General features: G+C 41.3%; 1 protein-coding gene across 1 annotated transcript in view; it reads right to left on the bottom strand.

Moving 5' to 3' along the window:
- CAMK1G (calcium/calmodulin dependent protein kinase IG) overlaps nt 1–21181 on the bottom strand; it is a 33020-nt gene that overhangs the window by 8059 nt on the left and 3780 nt on the right. The window contains exons 2-6 of the mRNA XM_044446974.1: nt 12231–12359; nt 10448–10522; nt 8549–8687; nt 4858–4981; nt 655–730 (exon numbers count right to left, since the gene is read on the bottom strand). Of these exons, the coding sequence (XP_044302909.1) occupies nt 655–730; nt 4858–4981; nt 8549–8687; nt 10448–10522; nt 12231–12359 (543 nt within the window). The remainder of the gene's footprint in view (nt 1–654; nt 731–4857; nt 4982–8548; nt 8688–10447; nt 10523–12230; nt 12360–21181) is intronic.

Genomic DNA, 21181 nt, shown 5'->3' with positions numbered 1-21181 from the left:
TTAGAGTTTCTGCAAGGAGTAGTGCACTATTTGCACTAAAGAAATGTTAAAATTGGAAGTACGAGTCTCAGAGAGTACTAGTGATGGAGATGTCCCTTCTAACTGATCAAGGAGAGGAAAATGATGTGCCATCCATAGCAATGTTGAACTGCTGTTCAGAAACAAAGTGATGTTCTGGCTGAGGGATGAACTGAGGGTCCCTTTTCTTTCCACTAGAATCATGGCATATCACTTTACCTGAGTTCAATGCATATGCTTGTTGTGCTGCCACTTTATAGTGCTTTTGCTTGCATACTTCTCATCTAAGGCCATTTGGAGAATAAGCACTGTCAGAATGATCAGTTCTTTTTTATTTATAGTTTCCCTTCATCTGGTGCCCTGCAGATGTGTTAATCTAAAATTTCCCTCCTCCTCAGTCAAGATGGGCATTTGATGGGTGCAAGGTTCAACATATCCAAAGGATGCAAGATTGGGGAAAGCTGATTTATAGAATCAGTGTGGCACAAATGTTTGCTATTCTTTCTTCTGTCTGCCTGTCCATCTGTCCATCCATCTGACTGAAGAATTCAAGCTACTGAATATGTTTGTGGTCTAAAATATTTTGTGGTCATTTACGTGTGTGCTGAAATCAAGGCAAAGGACGACAATACTCACAGGATATAAGTGATGACTCCTATGGACCAGCAATCCACAGCTTTGCTATATGGCTTTTGTTCTAGCACCTCTGGAGCTGTAGCAAATAACAACAACAACAACAACAACAAGAAATTCAACTTCTGATAACAAACAAATATTAAATCAAAGAAAAGCAAAAGCTACATTGACAGCCGGTGGAGCATAGTGTTGGAATGCTGGAGAGGGACTTAGGGGTAGGGTTGTGATGAAACTCACTGGAATCCATCCTTCCTGAATTTGCAGACTTCCTCTCATGCTTGACCCAGTCTTGCAAAGTGAGCTGAGCCAAGAGGAATGCTCCTGGAATGAACCCACCACCTTCTTCTTCATCCAAAGCACAAAGACTGCTGGGGGTAGTACGGAAGAGGAGCACTGCCTGCACAGTGGTTGAACAGGGCTCAATCCTTGGTGAGCCCTCACAAACAACCTTCTTCTTATCACTGCTGACCATGGCACAAAAGAATGATGCTGCCTGCACAGTGTCAGGGGCTTGATTTCTGGTGAGCACCTGGAAATTCTGGGTGCACTCACCAAGAACTCAGAAAACCAAGTGGGCTGGAGTCTGGGGAGCTGAGCCCAAGGAATCATTCAGATTCACTGTCCCAGAACGGATTCCTTTGCAACTTTATGTGGAGGGTCAAGATTTAGGTCCCTAGTTAGTTATTAAGCAAACTGGATGGCTTTAGGCTATTCAGCCTAACCTGCTTCATAGAGCCGTTGTGGGAATAAAATAGAGAACAGGAGAAGCAGCAGGAGGAGAGAAATTATGGAGGGTGCATTGGGTTCCTTGTGGGAAAAGGTGAGCTATTAATACATAAACACAAAGTCCTGGAAGACGGTCTGCTGACCAGGGATGGGTTGTACCTCACAAGAACTGAGAAGAATGTGTTGGCTTCAACATCATGAAGAAATTCTTTAGGATGGAAGGGAAAGGAGAAATAAACCTGGGGATAATAATGGGCATAGGCTTATGCGACACAACTGAGAAAGCAGGCTTTCATAGTGCACAGTAATAATCTCCCCCCAAAACAGGAAGAAAGCTAGACTATAAAGCACATGGTCTGTTATTTACACACACACACACACACACACACACACACACAGCCTGTAGCCAAAGCTCTCTGGGTAGTTCACAACATTTTAAGTACCCCATCCAGAAGTCTAGATACTAATGTCCAGTCTATGAGAAACAAACAGCACCAGCTTGAGTTCTTAATTCAAGAAAGCAAATATGGTTTGGGACCTGGTGGGATGACTCCCATGTCTGGAGCTCATAAATTGAGGGACATAACTTGTTCAGGTAGAACAGAAGTAATAAAATGGGTGGCAGAGTCTCATTATATGTTAAAAATACATATCTTTGTACAGAAATAAGAGGGTGAGTTTAGTTGCCTCCTTCAGAACATCTGCATTAAAATAAATGGGTAAAAGAATAAAAGGTATATTGTGGGTGGATTCTACTACCAACTACCCAGTCAATGAGGATGGAACTTTTGTAAAGCTAATTGCCAATGATTCAAGGAGGCAGGAAGTAGTATTAATGGGGGCTTCAATTTCCCTGATATCTGTTGAGAGACTAATTCTGCCAAACATGACTTCTTCAAGAATTACTTTGTGTTGCTGATAACCTTCTCCTATAGAAAGTGGAGGAAGGAACTAGAGAATCTTCTATGATTTGTTTCTAAACAACAAGGATGTCTTAGTGAAGAAAATGCCAGCTGCAGGATATCTGGGAGAAAGTGACTCATGTCGTACTCACATTCTTGATTCCAAAGGAGGCAAAAGCTGAGCATATCCAAATCCATGCCTTGGATTTGGGAAAACCATTTTACTCAGAACAATAAGAAGTAAGGTCCCATGATGAGCAACTTTAATGAGAAAAACCCATCATTCCAGATGGGTAGGGATCTTTTTTAAAAAGGGAAAAAGGGTAGAAGACAATAGATGACCTAGTGGTTTCATGAAAAATATAGAAATGACCTGTAAACCAAAAGGACAGTTAGAGGAAGTGGAAGGCCAGATTGCAAAGAAAGAGTACAGGTAGGTAACATGGGATAGCTTCAGGAAGCTAAAAATCCAAATAAGTTGAGGTTAATGAGGGATACTAAAAGCAATAAAAAGTCTTCTTTGAATATGTGCATGGTAAAAAACAGAGGAAAGGAACAGTAGCTCAACTACTCAGTGAGGGTGGCAAAACGATAACAGATAACAAAGAAAAGCAGAAATGCCAAATTTCTGTTTTGGCTCAGTCTTGTCCAAAGAGAACATCTATAGCAAAGTGAACTATATACTGGAGAGACATGATTGGTGCTTAAGAATAACAGGCAATGATCTAGAAACATCTAATTACTTTGACTAAATGCTAATCTCCAGGGCATGGTGAACTGCATGCTAGAGTAATAAAGGAACTGGCAGATGAGGTTTCAGGAACACTGTCTATTATCTTTGAGAAATCATGGACAATGGGTGAAGTGCCAGATGACTGGAGGTATTGTTTTTGTCTTCAAAAAGGGGAAAAAAGAGGAACATGGGAACTACAGTCCAGCTAGTCTGGCATCAGTCCCTAGGAAAGTGCCCCATGATGTTCTGATCAGGTAGATCCATACTTGCTTGCAAAATTGGACTCATAGAGTATTTCTCAATAGCACCTTCTCAAACTAGGGTGAAATAATGAGTAGTCTAGTGCAGGGTTTAGTCCTGGGCCCTGTGCTCTTCCAACATTTTTATTATTGATTTGGATAAAGAGGTGCAGGGAATGCTTACCAGATTTGCAGATGACACAACATTGGGTGGGATAGCTAATACCCTGGAAGACAGAAACAAAATTCAAAGTGATCTTGATAGGTTGGACTGGAAAACAACAGAATGAAATTTAATAGGGACAAATGCCAAGTTCTGCATCTAGGAAAAAGAAACCAAATGTGTAGTTACAAGATGAGAAATACTTAACTCAACCATACTACAGATGAGAAGAATCTTGGAACTGTTGTAGCTGAATATGAGTCAACAATGTGATATGGCTGCACAAAAGGAAATACTAGTTTTTGCCAATATTACTAGAAATATTACTTCAATCACCTGAAGTACTAGTTCTCCTCTATTCAACACTGGTTGGGCCTTATCTTGAGAACAAGATACTACAGATTAAGAAAGATGCAGGAAACCTGGAAACATTTTGGAGGAGCAGAACGAAGATGACCAAAGGATTGTAAACAAAGCCCAATGAGGAGAGACTGAAAGAAGTGGGCATATTTAGCCTTGAGAAAAGAAGACTAAGGGGAGAAATTGTAGTACTCTTCAAATTCTTGAACTGTTGACACACAGAGGACGACCAGGATATTTTCTTGTTCATTCCAGAGTGCAAGACATGGGAATAATGGGCTCAGGTTACAGGAAACCAGACTGTTTAGACAATACAGTAGTGGAATGAATTACTTAGGGGTATCATGGTCTCTCCCACACTGAACCCATTCAAGTTGCAGCTGGACAACCATCTGAGTGGGATGATTTAACTTTGAGTCCTGCATAGAGCAGTGACTTGGACTTGATGACCTTATTGGCCTCTTCCAACTTTATTCCTATGATTCTATAAATAAAGCAGCAAAAGAATCCCTTTCAGTGTTGCAAGGCAGAAATGAAAGAAAGATCCCTTGTCTGAGGCAGGTGATGACACAAGCTGCTGTTGCTGAAAAGGCTGAAGAAGGTGGAGTGTATAGGCAGCACAAACTAAATTAGCAGTAGAATAAATTTGTCTAAGAAATGTGGCAGTTCATGAATACAACTTAATGCTGCCTATAGATCTTTCTTCTGGGCCCCTAATCACATGGGAGAGCTCTTACCATTCATGGGAACTCTGGAGATCATTATACTAAATGCCTTGAGATAAAGCAAGTGAGATTCTGCACTTCCACTTCATGTGTCCAATACCTTGTCTAAAGGGTACAAGGCACTGAAGATAGTGCAGCCTGCAGATTTAACTGGTATTATTTTCATTTTATATAATTGCTATACAGAAACAAGGAGGAAGAAATGTGAAAGTGGTTAGGGGACTTACCACACTGTGGCAGACCAATCTACCAGGAGAAAGTTCAGGTGCTGTCATCATGCATGTCCCAAGATGTATAGCATTGTCTAGAATCCAGATTATACTTAAATATTTAATTATACCATTTCTTTGCTTACCGACATATCCTGGAGTTCCACATGCTGTAGACATGACGCCATTCTGCTCCATTTTAGACAAACCAAAGTCTGTGATCATGATTTTGGAATCCTCCTCTGGAGTTAGATAGAGCAGGTTTTCAGGCTGTAGATAAGAAACTGGGAGTTAACCTTCACAGGTTTCTTGCAAAGAGTGCAAGAAAGATCAAGGACTGTCGTGTGCAGTTTTCATTTGCTACACTTGTGGCTGTTCTAAAACTTGGGAAATGTTCTGTTTCCATGGCTGTGCCTAATAGGAAGATTGCAGGTGGAGGGAGCACTTTGCATGCAGAGAGATGAAGTGGAGCTAGAAGTTCACTCACTGGCATTGGGACTGGGTAGAGATTCACCCTATATAGGTGGCTTTGCCCCCACTTGGCATCTTTTCATACTGCTTGGCACCTGCTCACCTGTGCTACATTCAACAGACTTTATGCTGGTTGGTTGCTTCTGAGTTGGGTAACAGTTTGTTTTTTCTCTTATCTTCTGCCTGGCTTTCGAGGTAGTAGTAGTTGTTGTTTTGCCTGTACTGTTTGCTGGGATATTGGGCAATTGGCTTGGGCCATGTTGCGGGTCAGTATTTCCCTCCCCCACTATCTTGCCAGGCATGTGTGAGGAATCCATTTTGGGGATAGGAATCCATTGGATTCCCTGACTTGGCTCCCCAGTCTGCTTTGTCATGCTATGAATCCAAGTTCCTGGTAAGTGAAACTCAGCATTCATGCAGCATTTGCCAAGACTCAAGCCCTGAATGTCCATTGTGCAAGTGGCATCCCTCTTCCACATCATGTACAGAAGCTTTTCTTTGTGCTGCACATGGTGTGCAACAAGGTTGCTGGTTCCGCAACCTTCATTCTGCTAGCATTTGCAGACTTCTTGGCTTGACTCCGTAAGTCAGGGCTGAGCATGAGAGGAAATCTGTAAATGCCAGACAGATGGATTCTGTGAAGCTTCATCACAAGCCTACTTCTTACTTTTTTCCTTTTTTAGCAGATCATGAAGAGAGGCTTTTAACAACAGTTTTCTTGTTATGCTAAAGCTCATTAGCAGGAGACACCTATCAAGTTAAGATCCTCTAACTATAAATTTAGTTCTTGCCCATAACATGAGTTGATTCCAAGCTGAATTCTTCTCCCTAACAAATTTGGTCCACTCTCTGGGAGGTCCATACTACTTATTGACCACACGGCAAGAACACTGGACATTGCTTATTTGTGCCACTCATTTGACTGATGTTGAACCAACAGATTACTCAGTCTTAACCCTCCCTTCTGAATGTCCCTATTCTACTAAGTTTTCCACTGAACAAGAGGCAGTCTGGTTCTCACCACTACATGACTTATCTTGCATCTCATTGACCTTGGAAATTCAGCTAAGCTTTCCAACTCTGTCTTTTCTTTCAATTCAGATTCAGAGTCTGAAGCCCTCATCTTCAAATGCTGTATTTTGGGGAACGGAGCTGCTGTCTCCACAGGCCGTGCAGCAATCTAAATAGACCAGTCAAGTTATGGGGTAGGGCAAGGAAATGCCAATAGGAAATCTATTGGGAGCACCCAGAGGCACCTTTATGATGAGAGCTTGTTTTCGAGATTTGTCCTTTTTGTTGTGGAGTTTGGACAAGGAGCAGCCTTCGAGGCCGACTGTGGCACATTCAAAGTCCTCATGCTTGAGGTACTATGGGATGGAAGCATCTCCTTCAGTGGGACATGGCTAGCCAGAGCCAGGCCGTAAATTATAGCCTGTGTGTGAGACTAGGATAACTTACTTGAAAGAGGCCCTGACAGGGTACTTGCATCACACCATGTCTGAAGAATGTGCACATCATGATTTCTCTTGTAAATGTACCCCTAGCTAATGCCAGCATCCATGACTTGCCACTTTCTTCTGGGTGGGTAAGCAATAAGCAATACAGCAAATGACGGCTGAAATGAAGAACTGCATGTTGCACAATATTCTGGTAGCAACACCAGTATTTAGACTTCTTTCAGTTGTGTTGACACCATGGGTACATCCAGATGGAGGGATCCTAAGTGCTAACAAATTAGACTGCAGTCTGCAGTCACTCCACTTTTTATTTTTAATGGATTTTGCACAGAAAGAAAAAGATGGAAAAAGCAAAGGGAAAATATAGAAAGTCATTGCCTGGACTCCCTGCAAAAACCTGCACATGGCATGGCAATCGATGTTTAAAAGCATTGTCTGGCAGCATCTCATACCCAACTCCATATGCAGAGTATTAGGATGTGTAACATTGCAAATTGGTGGATGCTTGTAAAACTTTAGTTCATGAATACATAACAATTTCCCTGTGAGGGATGGTTACAACAACTGAGATTGTTGCCTTGGAAAAAAGGCAAGTAAGGGGAGATAGGAAAATTATTTGGAAGCTGCAGTTGATTCAGGGAGCTGCTGCCAGACTGTTGACTTGGTCTGTCAACAAAAGCACACAATTCCTTTGCTGAAAGAGCTTCACTGTCTCCCAGTCCATTTCCAGACAGAGTGCTTATCATGACCTGTAAAGTTCCTTCCGGCTCAGGTTCAGACTATTTGAAAAACTGTATTCTCCTTCACGGGATCTTCTGGGGAGGCCCTTCTCATAGTCCCACCCCTTCACAGACATGCTTTGTGGGAAGGCAGGAGTGGGCCTTCTTGGTGGTCACCCCTTGAGGGTTTGCATCTTCCTTGGGTATCCTCCCAGCCATGTTTTTGGAGGCAGGCAAAATCCTTCCTGTTCCAGCAGACCTCTGGGAATAGCCTGGACCTATGAGACTGTGTCGAACTAGTTCCATTCTACATACAGTTTAGAATTTTTAACTGAATATTTTATACAATTTTAATATTCTACGGATTTAATATTTATATATTCTATTTATGTTTTGGTTGCATAAGTGTTTAATGTTGTAAGGTGTCCTGAGACCCACCACTGGAAATAGGTGGAATAATGATAGATTTGTTCAAAATTCAAGGTGTGGAGCAGAATACTTGTTTTTTATCCCTCCCCAAAAAACTAGAACTTGGGTCATCCCATGAAATTAATTGGTAGGAAATTCAGAACAAATGGTAGCCTTTACACAGCACATTGTTAAACTATAGGTGGCAAGGAGTAGTGATGGCCACCAATGTTGACGATTTTAAAAGAGAGAGCCAGTGTGGTATAGTGGTTAAGAGCATGGGACTGGGACTCAGACGATCTGGGTTCTAGTCCCCGCTCAGCCATGGAGCCAACTTGGTGACTTTGGGCCAGTCACAGACTCTCAGCCCAACCTACCTCACAGGGTTGTTGCTGTGGGGATAAGATGGAGGAGGAGATGTAAGCTGCCTTGAGCCCTTTGTAGGAAAAAGGCAGGATATAAATCAAAAAATAAATAAATAAAATAAAATAAAAAATGGACCAGACACATTCATGGAAGAGAAGACTACCAATGGCTACAAGTTCTGATGGCTATAAGCTGCCTTCTGTATCAGAGTCAGCTTGCTCATGTACTCCAGTTGCTGGGCAACTTGGGCAGGAGGGGGCTGTTGGACTCATATCCTGCTTGAGGGATCCCGTGGGAAGCTGGTTTGCCACTGTGAACACAGAACAGTGGGCTAAATAGTCTGATCCAGCATGGCTTTTCTTCTGTTCTTATGTAACAGCATGGTGGCCAAGATACTGAATGGCAAAGGTGTATACCTTCAGATCCCGGTGGACTATTCCATTCTCATGAAGATAATGCACAGCTCCCAGGACTTGCTGAATTACAATACTTGCATCTTTTTCAGTGTAAACACCACGTTCTAAAATGCGATCAAATAATTCCCCTCCAGACACGCTGTGGAAGAAGATAATTAGAAAAATCACAAAGCTGCTTTGATTGAACTGCGTGAAAATGCAGATTGATTACATGTTTGGGTGGAGAGAACTGCCTGGCCTAGGTTCTCTATTCCCCCTCTTCCACACTAATTTCGACCCACAGTGCCACACTGAATAGCTTGCTAGATATCGCAGAGGCGGGGAACATGGCTGTGGCAGTTCTGATGCAGTCATAAAAAATACCTCCATCAAGCTTCAGAATCAAAGGCGTAATACCAGTTTGGCACATGCAGCCACAACAGAAATGAGCATATTAATTATAATTTCCTGCACCATGGTAAGTTTTGTTAAAAAAACAAAAGACTCAGCGGTGGCACAAGATGAAGTTAAACTGAATGTGCCTTAGACTATGCCGGGATTCTGGCTTACCGTCTCCAAAAAACCAGGATAACTTTTCCTATGGCTTTCAGCTCCTGTGTACCTTCTGACCTTCTTTCCATCCTTCTATATACAACGTGATTTACAAGCACTTAACTGCCATGAAATACTTTCATTAGGCAAATCAACCTTTTGCCATCACTAAATTCACAACTTGTTTTACTAGTGACATCCTAACCCATTTTTCATTTTTAATAGAAACATATGGGATTAAATCAGAATATGGGATTAAATCTGAAATAATCTCCTTCATTCTCTAATTTCTCTTTTTAATGAGGTGAGGTATGACATCTTTGTTTATGCTCACTCTACAGAAACCACATTTTTTTCTTGTTCCATAACTTGCAGCACTTGTAAGTGGCATGCCAATGAGCAAAACATTCCAGCTGCAGAAAAGTAAAGATGTAGCTTGTAGGGAATGGTTTTAGGGTAGGATCACATACTTAGATCAGTACTGATGTGCCACAAAAAGCGGGCAGCTGCATGTGGCCCAGATGTTGCCCACTCCTGTTTAAGGGATCCAGATTATTCATTCAGTAAAGTTAACAGAACAAGATAATCCGCTACTTGACAAAATGAACATTCAATAGAGATCAGTAAACCCGAAGTGCTAAATTAATGCCATGGGATCCATTTTTGTGTGGGCTATTTCACAGTGCTGTGGCTGTAATGTTTAGTGTCCCGGCAAATTGTGTGGACCGTTACCATGGAACGGTTGACAATTTGTGTTGATTTCATTGAAAGGACCACTTCAACTCACCTCATCCAAATGGCTGCAAGTCTCTAGTTTAAACAATGCTCTAGCAATGTGAGGTGTCCCTATGAAAAACCTATTCTTGTGGCATAGGTCTAACATTTCAGGTAGAAGTGTACAAGTCCACAAAGTCTGGGACCATTTTCCTCCCCTGCCTCCCCCCAACCTCATGAGCTGCACCCACTTTCACAGGTGTCAGAAACATGCAGAAGGAAGGTGGATGAGCGGCAACATCAAGCAAAACGATGTCCAGAGCAACTATGGAATCCTATAAGGATCAAAATTAGATTGCAAACAAGCTGATTTTAATCTTTTTGGTGCTCAGTGGCAGGCCTGGATATAATTTGGTTTGAACATTTTAATCATTTTTGGAAAGGTTTTGCCCAATTATGGAGCTATCAGGGAGTGCCCTGGGGGACTGGAAGAGCTCTATGTGCCCCTGGGCTGCATCTTTCCTATTTCTGCTTTAAGGCTACCTTATATGGCAGGATCCCTCCCATGTATGATGATGCCTGATACTTGCATGTCATGAAATGTACAGCATAACCATCACATTGTTGCTGCACAAGCCATGGGTGGATACTTACAGCTGCATGACCAGATAATAGTGAGTTGTGCTCTCATAAATGTCCTCCAGAGTCACTATGTTATCATGCTTTATTCTGCAATCAGAGGCAGAAATACTTCATAATAATGGAAATATCAGAAAGGGTAAATTACTAAAAGCAATTATTCTCTTGTGATATATTGTCATTCTGATTAAAACTCCAGTACTCCAGAGAGCTGACTGATTTCTACACAATGAAGAAAATAATTATTTTCAACACACTGTGAATTTCTACCATTCAAAGAACAAAAGCTTTTCTGAACTTCTAAGAGCAAGTGACTCTACCACCCACTTGAAATCAAAACTGCCTGCAGAATAGTCATGGGAAAAGGAAATCACAGAAAAAGATTTCTTTTTCTTTTCTTTTTTTCTTTTTGGTTTAAGACTGATCTTATGTGCTATGTACATTGTAGCAAAGCCATTAGAGAGCATGGCAGCCCTCTTTCCTTGCCCTATTCTGTTCTCATGAATGATAGCAGCACACATTCTCCAGAAACATTTCTTCTCTCTGGCTTCATATGAATGTAAACATTGCTTTGGTGCATCAGGCTGAAGGTATGGGAATCACAGAAGCCCATCGGGAAGTAAATAATCCTCTTCTTTCTGCCTCTACCATATAAAAATCCAAGAGCTACTGCTTTTGAACACCATCCTTTATAAAAGCTATACTGGCCAGTAGATCTCATTTGCAAAGTATCACCATTTTATAACTATCAACTTCTAGGCAGTTGAGCAACAGATCTAAATAATGCTGCATCATGACATGGGGTCCATCTTCTTTTACCTGGATTGGGGTATATTTCCAAATGGGGAAAGTGGAGATATTCACTGATCGCCTCAAGAGTGGCTCATTCAAGAAAACAAATATAGTGCTTGGAAACAAGGACTTACAGAAAAATGACTGCTACATGACAAAAACCGTTATAGGTTTTATATCAGTTAGGTGGTAGTAAAGAAACCTGTGAATGCTGAGATTTCTCCATTAGAGATCTCAAGCATTCTACAGAAGTATAATGCCCCAAGTTTGAAGTTGTTAGTGGAATCTAATAAACCGTTTTAACGCTGTAACACTCTACCCATGTACCTGGTAGTAAGCCTCATAAAGAGATACAGAAAAGGATACGCTTCTAGATAAACCCCTAGGAAAGTTGCCATGCAGTTTGAAAACCATGCCAGTAAGTTGTTCATTTGTTGTTATTGTTACTACTGCTGCTGTGATTTTCTTCTGAACTGTGTACCATCTCAGGATGCATCCACTGCAGAAGACTGGACTGAAGGAGCTGAGAGGGAAAATATGGCCATTCTACCAACCCTGCTGAAAAATAATTTACCTCCTCTTCCTTCTTCATCCCCCTTCTCTTGTGCAACATGGTTTCTTACATTGTAATCCTGCAGGCAGGGAATATCTTGCTATTGTGGTTGCATGCAAAATGCTCTGTAAGCCTTTTTGCCCAATGAGCAGAATAAAATTACTCTAACCTAAAAATTGAAAAAAGAGATTATTTGGGGATTGTAGTTTTATTTACATTTTTGTTATTACGTTCTGTTTATAACTGGGTTGCAATGTTGGCCAGGATAGAAAGAAAATGATTAAGCACTCCTCTCTTTGGTGAATGTTGTTGTAGCAGCAGCATCTTCTTCCCCTGACGAGGTGAGTCTTTGACTGATGCCCTTCAGTATTCTATCAATGTACCTCTTGCAGCCTACTTGCAAAGCACTCAAAATGGCAACTGGCTTTGTTTCATCACCCTGACTGTACTCACTTCTTCAGCACAGCTATTTCATTCTCAAGATTGCCTTCCTGAGTGGCTGGTGATTTTTTAATGCACTTCAAAGCATAAAGCTTGCCAGTGGCTCTGTGCTTCACCAGGAAAACTTCTGAAAAGGCACCTCTGTAAAGGAAAACAAAGATAAAAGGAGAGGCAATTTGGTTTCAGCAGCATGTCTTAATAGCAAATTATCACACAACACATGTGAAAAATGTCATCTCCCAAATAGCCAGCAAGGTATTTACTAATAAATTAACAGTCTTTTTAGAAGCAGATGGCATTAGTAATTAGAGCAGGGGATTTGGCTACAAATGCAAGTATATTAATTGCCTAAATACCCAGTGGGATTTGCTGTTCTATTTATCGTGTGATTGTGTAGGAAATTTAGGGAGAAAACAGCAGCATGGAGCAATGGTAGTTAGGTGGGCTGTGATATAGCAACTCCACAGAAATTTCATATTCCTTGGTAACAAATTGCAATGTATAAATCTAGAAAAAAAACTTAGAAATGTTGGAAGCTGCCTCAGACTGAGTCAGAGCATGGATTCTTCAAGCCTGGCATTTCCATCCTGACTGGCAGCAGCTGCCCAGAGTAGCAATCAGGAGATTCCCCTTCCCTGAACCTGCGACCACCTACTTGTACTGATGGATGTGAAAATGGCATCAGCATAGCAGTTTTCAATGGAAAGTGGAAGAGGGGCTGGCTTTGCATCTAGTCCATGCCCAGTCTCTTATATTTACATAGACCTGCACCTTGATCCATTCCTTTCCCCTGCCTTTGTCCACATCACGAATTAGAAGGTAAACTATACGACTATCATGATCTGGGCATTCATTTGGCACAGTAAGAATAAATCAGATTTTTTGTTTCCACATATTAGCTGTCATGCTCTTTATCAGGAATTTCCCTACAATGCACAACCACTGATGTAGCAAAAGCCTTATGAAAAGGCAGGATTTTTTCTGCCTGGTCACACTAATAGTTAGGCTGGAACAGGAAAAGAACAATAGGATTCAGTCTACCTTCACACCCTAATGAGCATGCTCATTGACAGCCACATCTTCCATATGTGGTTCTGGGTTTATCATTCATCAGGGATAAGGAAACTCCAGAGATTCCCTATTTGGTCTGCAGAACCTTCAAGGGCTCTAAGACACTTTTTTTGGAAGAATACCTGCTGTTGGCTGCACACAGTGATTGGAGAAACTATAGGAAATCCCCTTAGCATGTTGCTCCCCCTCCTTTTGGGAGCACCTTAAACAGTAATCCCTGCAGCTTAGTCTGATCACTAATCAAAGGGAGCTCTGGGAATTCAGCTTTGTGCGCTGCCTGTCACCCCATCTGGAATGATGAGCAGTGCCTCAAGAAGCCCGGATTCAGCTGCTGCTTGACTGTGCACCATCCAAATTTTTTCTCCATGCTTCTCTGCAGAAAGGAAAGTAAAATGGATGGCACTGGGGCCAGGGATGACACCAGCAAGGGAGAGGCTTCATGGGCTGTTGCATCATGAGGACCCAGTAACTAAATGGAAGTCTGGCCACACGATGCACAGTTCCAATTATGTTCACTAAGCAGATCTCCACCACCTGGAAATACAACTGGCATGCAGGAGAAGTCATAACTGCCAAGAGATGACAAAGCTCTTGACGCAAGAAGTTGCACCCTCCTAAAAGTCCTTACTAACTATCCAGCACTTGCTAACCAAATAAGCCAAGGGGAAGTAGGATGCAGCCTAAGCCAAGTCATGTTGTTATTCTTGGAACACATAATAGCCTTAGTTGCTTTAAGGACCCTGATAACATTTCTTGAAATACTGTCAGCAAATGTGTCCCAATTAAAAATAGTACTTGTATGCTATAACAAAGACTTTGGCACTTTGCTACAGAAACTAGCTACTTACTATGACATCATCCTAAACCTTTATATAGGCCTTCCTAATGAGCCTGTAGTCAGTTCTAGGATTCCACAGTTACATGAAGTACATATTATATCTACTGATACTTGAGGGATAGAGGTGTATCATGTGAATGAAGAGTCAGTGTAATGTCAGAATATATCCCCAGTGAGAACATGATCCTTGCATGCTCTTTTCCCACCACATTCAAAGAAAGACCTGCATTTTTGTGTACAGAATGGTGGGGTGAGTTCCTGATGCCACATTTCTGGTTATTAATTCAGTATGTGTCATTTTTATAAGCAGTTGGATTTTGAGGCTTATGATTGTAGAAGTAAGTGAGTGTGTGTGCATGTGTGTGTGTGTGTACATCCATGTCTGTGTGAGATAAAAAGGAGCACTGAATTCATTTTTGATGGCTGAAGATGCATATCTGGGGACCTCAGAATACACACTGTTATGTATTTGCTGTGGGAAACTATATGTAGAAACCATGTTTCATGCAAAATGTGGTAATAAAGGCACCAAGTCTAGAAAGCAGAGGATATATTACAAGACAGCCTGGATGCCCAGAGTATTATTTTCCACTGAATGTGGTATGCTTAGTATCACTTCATAAGAAGTAAACATGCTTTCTTACTTCACATCCCATACAAACATTTATTTAGAGGTTTGATAGTTTGCGTGAACTTAGGACACTCCCTTCCGTGTCCTTTCAACCTTCACTTTGAACTTTCTGGCTATGATACTGCACTGAAATAGCCTTACATCCCAACTCATTTGTGCCTACAGTTCTAATTACCGCTGCTCAGCTGGAATTCCAACTTTCACTTTTTCAGGGTGAAAAATTGGGATGGAAATTTGATGCTTTTAGAAGTGTTTACAAAGATGGCTGAATCATTCAGTCCTCTTAATGCCAGCATTGTCCATGACTTTTCGGTACCAAATCTCCTATGCTTTCTAGCTCTTCCCTCCCAGGACACAACAGAGTGAGGGAAGAAAGCATTACTTCCTGCCACCTTTGTCAGGAAGAGCAACCTCATAAAACAGACCAAATTCAGAAAGTGAAGGACTTGGCAAACTTTACTGGATCAGAAACAGATGGTTCCCTGGCTAAGCAGCCAGAAGTAAAAACAAAACAAAACATTAGGGAAAAAAGTTAGGTCAGGCCTCTAACACAATGATACCATACAGAACGTACTGAACATTTCAATCTTTTTATATACAAGAAACCCAAGCTAAAAAGAAATCTGCTGGATTCCACTTGGCTACTAGGTAATACTTCTCCTCCTGCAACTCTTTTTTGTACCAAAGATACTTCTGTGTTTAGGGTTATTAGTTCTGCACTATTTGCTCCAACACATGGAGGACAAATTAGTCCTTCGTGTGCACTTGTTACCAATTGAAATCTGGGCCTGCTTTAAGGTTTTTGCATTGACATATGAATCCCTAGGACTGCAGGTGGCTCAGTGGTTTAAATTGCTGTGCTGCTGGGCTGGTTGATCAAAAGGTCGCCAGTTTGAATCTGCACAACGGGGTGAATTCTCGTTGCTCTGTCCCAGCTCCTGCCAACCTTGCAGTTCGAAAGCATGCAAATGCAAGTAGATAAAAAGGTACCACTTTGGTGGGCAGGTAACAGCGTCCCGTGCACTTTGGTGTTTAGTCATGCTGGCCACATGACCACAGAGACTGTCTGCAGACAAATGCTGGCTCCCTTGGCTAGGAAATGGAGATGAGCACCGCCCCCTAGAATCAGGCATGATTAAACTTAATGTCAAGGGGAAACCTTTACCTTTAACCTTTATGAATCCCTAAATGGCTTTGGCCTGTGTATCTAATGGAATGTTCCCTCCCATATACACCTTCCTGAATGCTAATCTACAGAGGTCCTTCTCCAGGTTGTTGCTAGTCACAAAGTCATGTCCAACCCATCTGGACAACATTCCTCCAGGCCTTCCTGTCCTCCACCATCCCCCAGAGTCTGCTTAAGCTCACACCGACTGCTTCAGTGACTCCATCTAAGCTATGGCAAATCTAGACAGCATACTGAAAAGCAGAGACATCACACTGCCAACAAAAGTGCATATAGTCAAGGCTATGGTTTTCCCAGTTGCAATGTATGGCTGTGAAAGCTGGACCATAAGGAAGGCTGAGCACCAAAGAATTGGAGCCTTTGAATTGTGGTGCTGGAGGAGACTCCTGAGAGTCCCTTGGACTGCAAGGCGATCAAACCAGTCAGTCCTAGAGGAGATCAACCCTGAATGCTCTTTAGAAAGCCAGAGACTGAAGATGAAATTCAAGTACTTTGGCCACCTAATGAGAGGGAAGGATTCCCTGGAGAAGAGTTGAATGCTGGGAACAATTGACAGCAAAAGAAGAAGGAGATGGCAGAGGATGAAGTGGCTAGATGGAGTCACTGAAGCAGTTGGCATGAGCTTAAGCAGACTCTGGGGGATGTTGGAGCCACCTTTAAAAAAAGCAAGGAAGGTGGTCATGAGGGAAATGCCTTGATTGTGGCACTCCAAATATGGAATCACCTCCCCAGGGAGGTATGCCTGATGCCAACCCTTTTTACTTTCCTGGTATTTTAACTGTGAAGAATGATTATTTGATTTTATACTTTTTATTCATATTGCCAATTGGTTTTTACTGCAGATAAACTGCTGTTTTATATTTGTGGATTATTATTATCTACTCATTAATTGCTGTTTATGGTGGGCTGTATTTTACAGGCATCTTGATGTTTTACCATTATCAAAGATATATTATGTGGTATCTTTATATGGTTTTTATCTCTATTGTAAGCCATTCAGAGTATTGTTGGTGATTTGAGCAATATCTAAAGCTTTAAATAAATAAATAAATAAATAAATAAAATGGCAGTTGTGACTTGGGATGTCGAGGAGGAAGCAGCTCATCCAGGCACTCCACTGCTTGGAAGCAAGACTGACAAACAGAAACAGGACCTGGATGGTTAGTAACTTTTTCTCTCTTTCCTTCATTTCTGAGGCCAAGGGAAAGAAAAACCAGTAAGTCCAGAAAGGAGTCAGGACAGAGGTTCTACTGAGGTCTAGCCATTCTTGGAATAGTTGTAGGATGCTACAGTCTACATTTCATAAAGTGGATGACCAAGGTTTATAATGGTGATGGTGAAAATTTGTTTAATGCAATATTGTGTACTTCACCTTTCTCTAAGTGTAGTAGGCTGGGGATGTTGGGTGTTGCAATCTAATAAAACTGAGAGACATTAGTTTGTGGAATGCTGCTGTACATAGTCACCTGCCTATGGGGATTAATGTATCTGCAGGTTTATCAAAATCCTGCTGTAATGGGAAATGACCAGTTAATGTAGCAGAAACTTTATATTTATACCTCTGGCCTTAGTTAACCAGTTCTTGAATAGCCTGCTTAAGACATCATTAATGAACATCCATTATAGACCTCAATTCCTTTGTAGGAAGTGTATTTTTAACTGTTTTAAGCTTGCAATCTTATTAAAGGATTTTGCATGTGTAGGTACAAACACATGGCCATCTGTGATATCATTGTTTTATCAGGTCAATAATTATTAATTCTCACCATCTGAGCAGCAGTTAAGCTGTGTGGAAACAGGGGCACCGGGAAAGTGTGGTAATAAAGGAAGATTCTCCCAGAACCATTTTTTCATTCCTGAGACAATGCAGGTGATGATCTGCATGCTACATGTATCAATTTATCAGAAAGCTATCCATGGTCTCTGGGAAGTGGGAAATTCCACCGTTTTTAGAACCAGATTTATGTTATATTTGTGGCAATCTATATTAACATTTGCATGCTGTCTGTCCAATTCACAGCCCTTAGTTCCTATTTGAAGCAGAAAAAAGTATAATGAACAGTCATCTGAGTATAAAATACTGTCATATTTATCCTTCAGCATCATTTCACATTCAGCTCACCCAGCTGTTTATGCTTGAATTACAAAGATACACAACTAAATCATAATTTCAACAAACACAGACCTTCAAAATGTATGGACATTTTTTTAAACAGCACCTTCTTTGTATCTCCCTCACACATGCACACATTCCTCTCACATATTTCATTTGCACAGGGGTTGGTTCCAGACCCACTAAATTTAGTACAACTAAATTTACTACCTTAAGAGAACAATTCTCTGGCCCTTTTACAATCATCCCAGGGACCATAGAATGGTTTAAGAAACCCCTCCAGTCGGAAGACAATGCTCCAATCTCAGAAGGGAATATTAGAGATTTGACCCCAGGTTCTTTCTGCTAGCAGCCAGCAAGGGGACAACCACAGTGACTGAGATCAGAAAAGGGAGGAGACTGGAGAGGCCAGGATACAAGTTTCCCTGATCTGTCTCCAGTCTCCTTCCCTCTGTTCCCTAAAGCATATTCACTAGATGGGCTAAAGAGCCTGTACAGTAAAAATTAGAAAAAACAGAAACTGCAGAGGTGAAGATCACTTGTGCCATTCCTCTTTCCTGCTAGCTTCATACTGGCAGGGCACAGAAAACTCAAAAGCCTCTAAAACTGCTGTAAGCCACCTAGAGCTTCAGCTGTGGGGCTGCATAGAAATGAAATGAACAAGAACAAGAGCAAGGGCTTCTGAGTGGCAAGGAAGCAATTGATAGACTGAGTGCTAAATCTTGTTTATTTCAGTGGATCTAGTCTAAGTATAGCTATCCATATTAACCCAAAGTGTAAGGCCTTCTTGCTTCACTACAACCCCTTCAACCAAGCATCTCTTGTCCTTTGTACTGATATTTTAACAATTCTGGAGTTATTTTATTTATTTATTTAAAACATTTCTATGCCGCCCCCATCTCAACAAAGCCTCGGGGCAGCTCACAACATTCATAAAAAATTAATAATTTAAAAACTGGTACCATCTTGGCTATATATATTAAAATCTATAAATACAATAATAATAAATTAACAGTTAAAATAACTTTTAAATAAAAAGGTCTTCGCCTGGTGCCGAAAAGCAAATAATGACAGCGCCAGGCAGACCTCTCTGGGGAGCACATTCCACAGATGGGGCACCACCGCAGAGAAGGCCCTTCTTCGGGTACTCACCCTCCTAATATCATTCATGGAGGGTTCTCGGAGAAGGGCATCCGCTGCCGATCGTAGGGGCGGGAGGGCATATATGGACGCAGACGTTCCTTTAGAGTTAGAATCTTAGTAACTTATTATGTATTTTTGTCTCCCCCTTTAGCAACAAGGCTTCCAGAGAAGCTTACACAGAATTAATAAAGATTACTGATGTTCCTTTCCTAAATAGGCTATTGAAAAAGATGGTGCTGGTGGCAGTTTACCTTTTCCTCTCCTACTGCTAGGGCATTTGTTTCCAATGGCCCCTGAGGGTAAGAAGGAACAGCCCAGCTGGCAATTCACCCTCCTGAAGTCTTTCTTTCATAAGTGTACCATAACCCACACCCATCAACCAGAGGAGGTGAAACTAATTTCTCTGGTGATATGAGCAGTTTAATCATGGAATAGATAACCTTGGTGTACCAATGGAAGTTTTTCTTCTAATGCAAAGAGTATCCATGAGGTTCTGATCTAGTCTGTCACCACAGTGGGGACTGAAGTATAAATGCCTCTCTATCCTAGCCTTCTCTAAGCTGGTGTCCTCCAGATATTTTTGGACTATAACCCCCAAGATTTCAGGACATTGGCCATGCTGTCTGGGGCTGATGGAAGTCCAAAATATTTGGAGAACAGCAACCTGGGGAAGGCTGACTATCCTTTACTCGAGCCTTAATCTGGTTCTGGGAATGGGACAGGCAGATTTACTTAAATAAACAGCAATGAAATTGCTAATTGTAGGATTGCTTTCTAGATTTGACTGGTTTCTGGTCAAATTCTCACCATTTCTGTCTTTTAAATTTGCATGTGTGAGGACTGGAAAATTGTGGGGTTTTTTTCTATCTTAAAAAAAGAGAAAACAATCAACTTGGCACACTGAACTGGGTACCAGCAGATTTCATGGACATATAGAATATTTCCTTGTGTTAGAATTGTGCTACAATTCGATTTGTACACCCTTTGATTTTTACCTTTTTATTTGCACTTTCTATTCATACTTCCCCACTGTAACACCCACTTCCTTTGAGAGGGAGTCAGGACTTCTAGCAGCATTTTCCCTCACAATTGAAGAGAGTAGGAAATCATCAGCCCACAGATCAGATGCTCTGGCATCTGTTTCATGTTTCATTCCTAAACAGTTTAAGATAATTACAGGCCCACATTTAGACTACTTGAATCAACAAGCTGGCACAGAGGAAACAAAAGCTTTCTCTAGCAGTCCTTCTATATTGCACCACAGGGTATTGGCTGTGGATAAGTGATCTCATCCCTCAGGCTGACTGTGGATGCATCACAAGTGCATGAAAGCATGAGCAAAGAAAGCAGATACTACACTAGAATTTAAAAAAAAGGATTTAAAGGAACAAACCTCCTTATATACTTCTAACTGTATCTCCAGTCCAAAGTCTGACATCCATTTCAAACCAAGCAGATTTGAACTAGCATTTTGCTTGTGTTTCTTAATTAACAACGAAGTCAACATTTCCAAGCTTTCATTTAATTGTTGTTATTTTTATTATTACTATTATTTATTATTATGTTTTTCACAAACAGGTGTCATTATTACCTTGTAATGTCACTGTTTTATAAGTACAATTTAAACTTAGAGAAGAAAATGTTAGTACCCAACACTCAGGGTCCTTCCAGATGGAAGACTCCTAGCCCTAAAAATCTGGAGCCATTGTGCAGCTGTTCTATCTTTTTCTCCTAAGTGGATTTTCTGTATTAAAGAGAAAGACAGAAGCAGCAGTGAGAAACACAGGAGAAGCACAAGCAGAAGTTAATGGATTCCCTTTAAATGACTGTGAATATAACAGGATGAAGGCAGCATAAAAGCCTCACTTGGAAGACTTTTGGACTGTGTACTATCATTATTTTCTTCTTGGCTCCTTCCTTCTTCAGAAGCAAGGTAGGAGCTCAGGAAACTGCCCTGTACTGAATCATACCACTGGTCCAC

This window comes from Varanus komodoensis, unplaced genomic scaffold, assembly GCF_004798865.1.
Source record: "Varanus komodoensis strain SLA01 unplaced genomic scaffold, ASM479886v1 scaffold1, whole genome shotgun sequence".
Taxonomy (NCBI): Eukaryota; Metazoa; Chordata; class Lepidosauria; order Squamata; family Varanidae; genus Varanus; species Varanus komodoensis.
The sequence above is the reverse complement of the archived record's forward strand: the minus strand, read 5'-3'. Positions and strand labels throughout refer to the sequence as shown.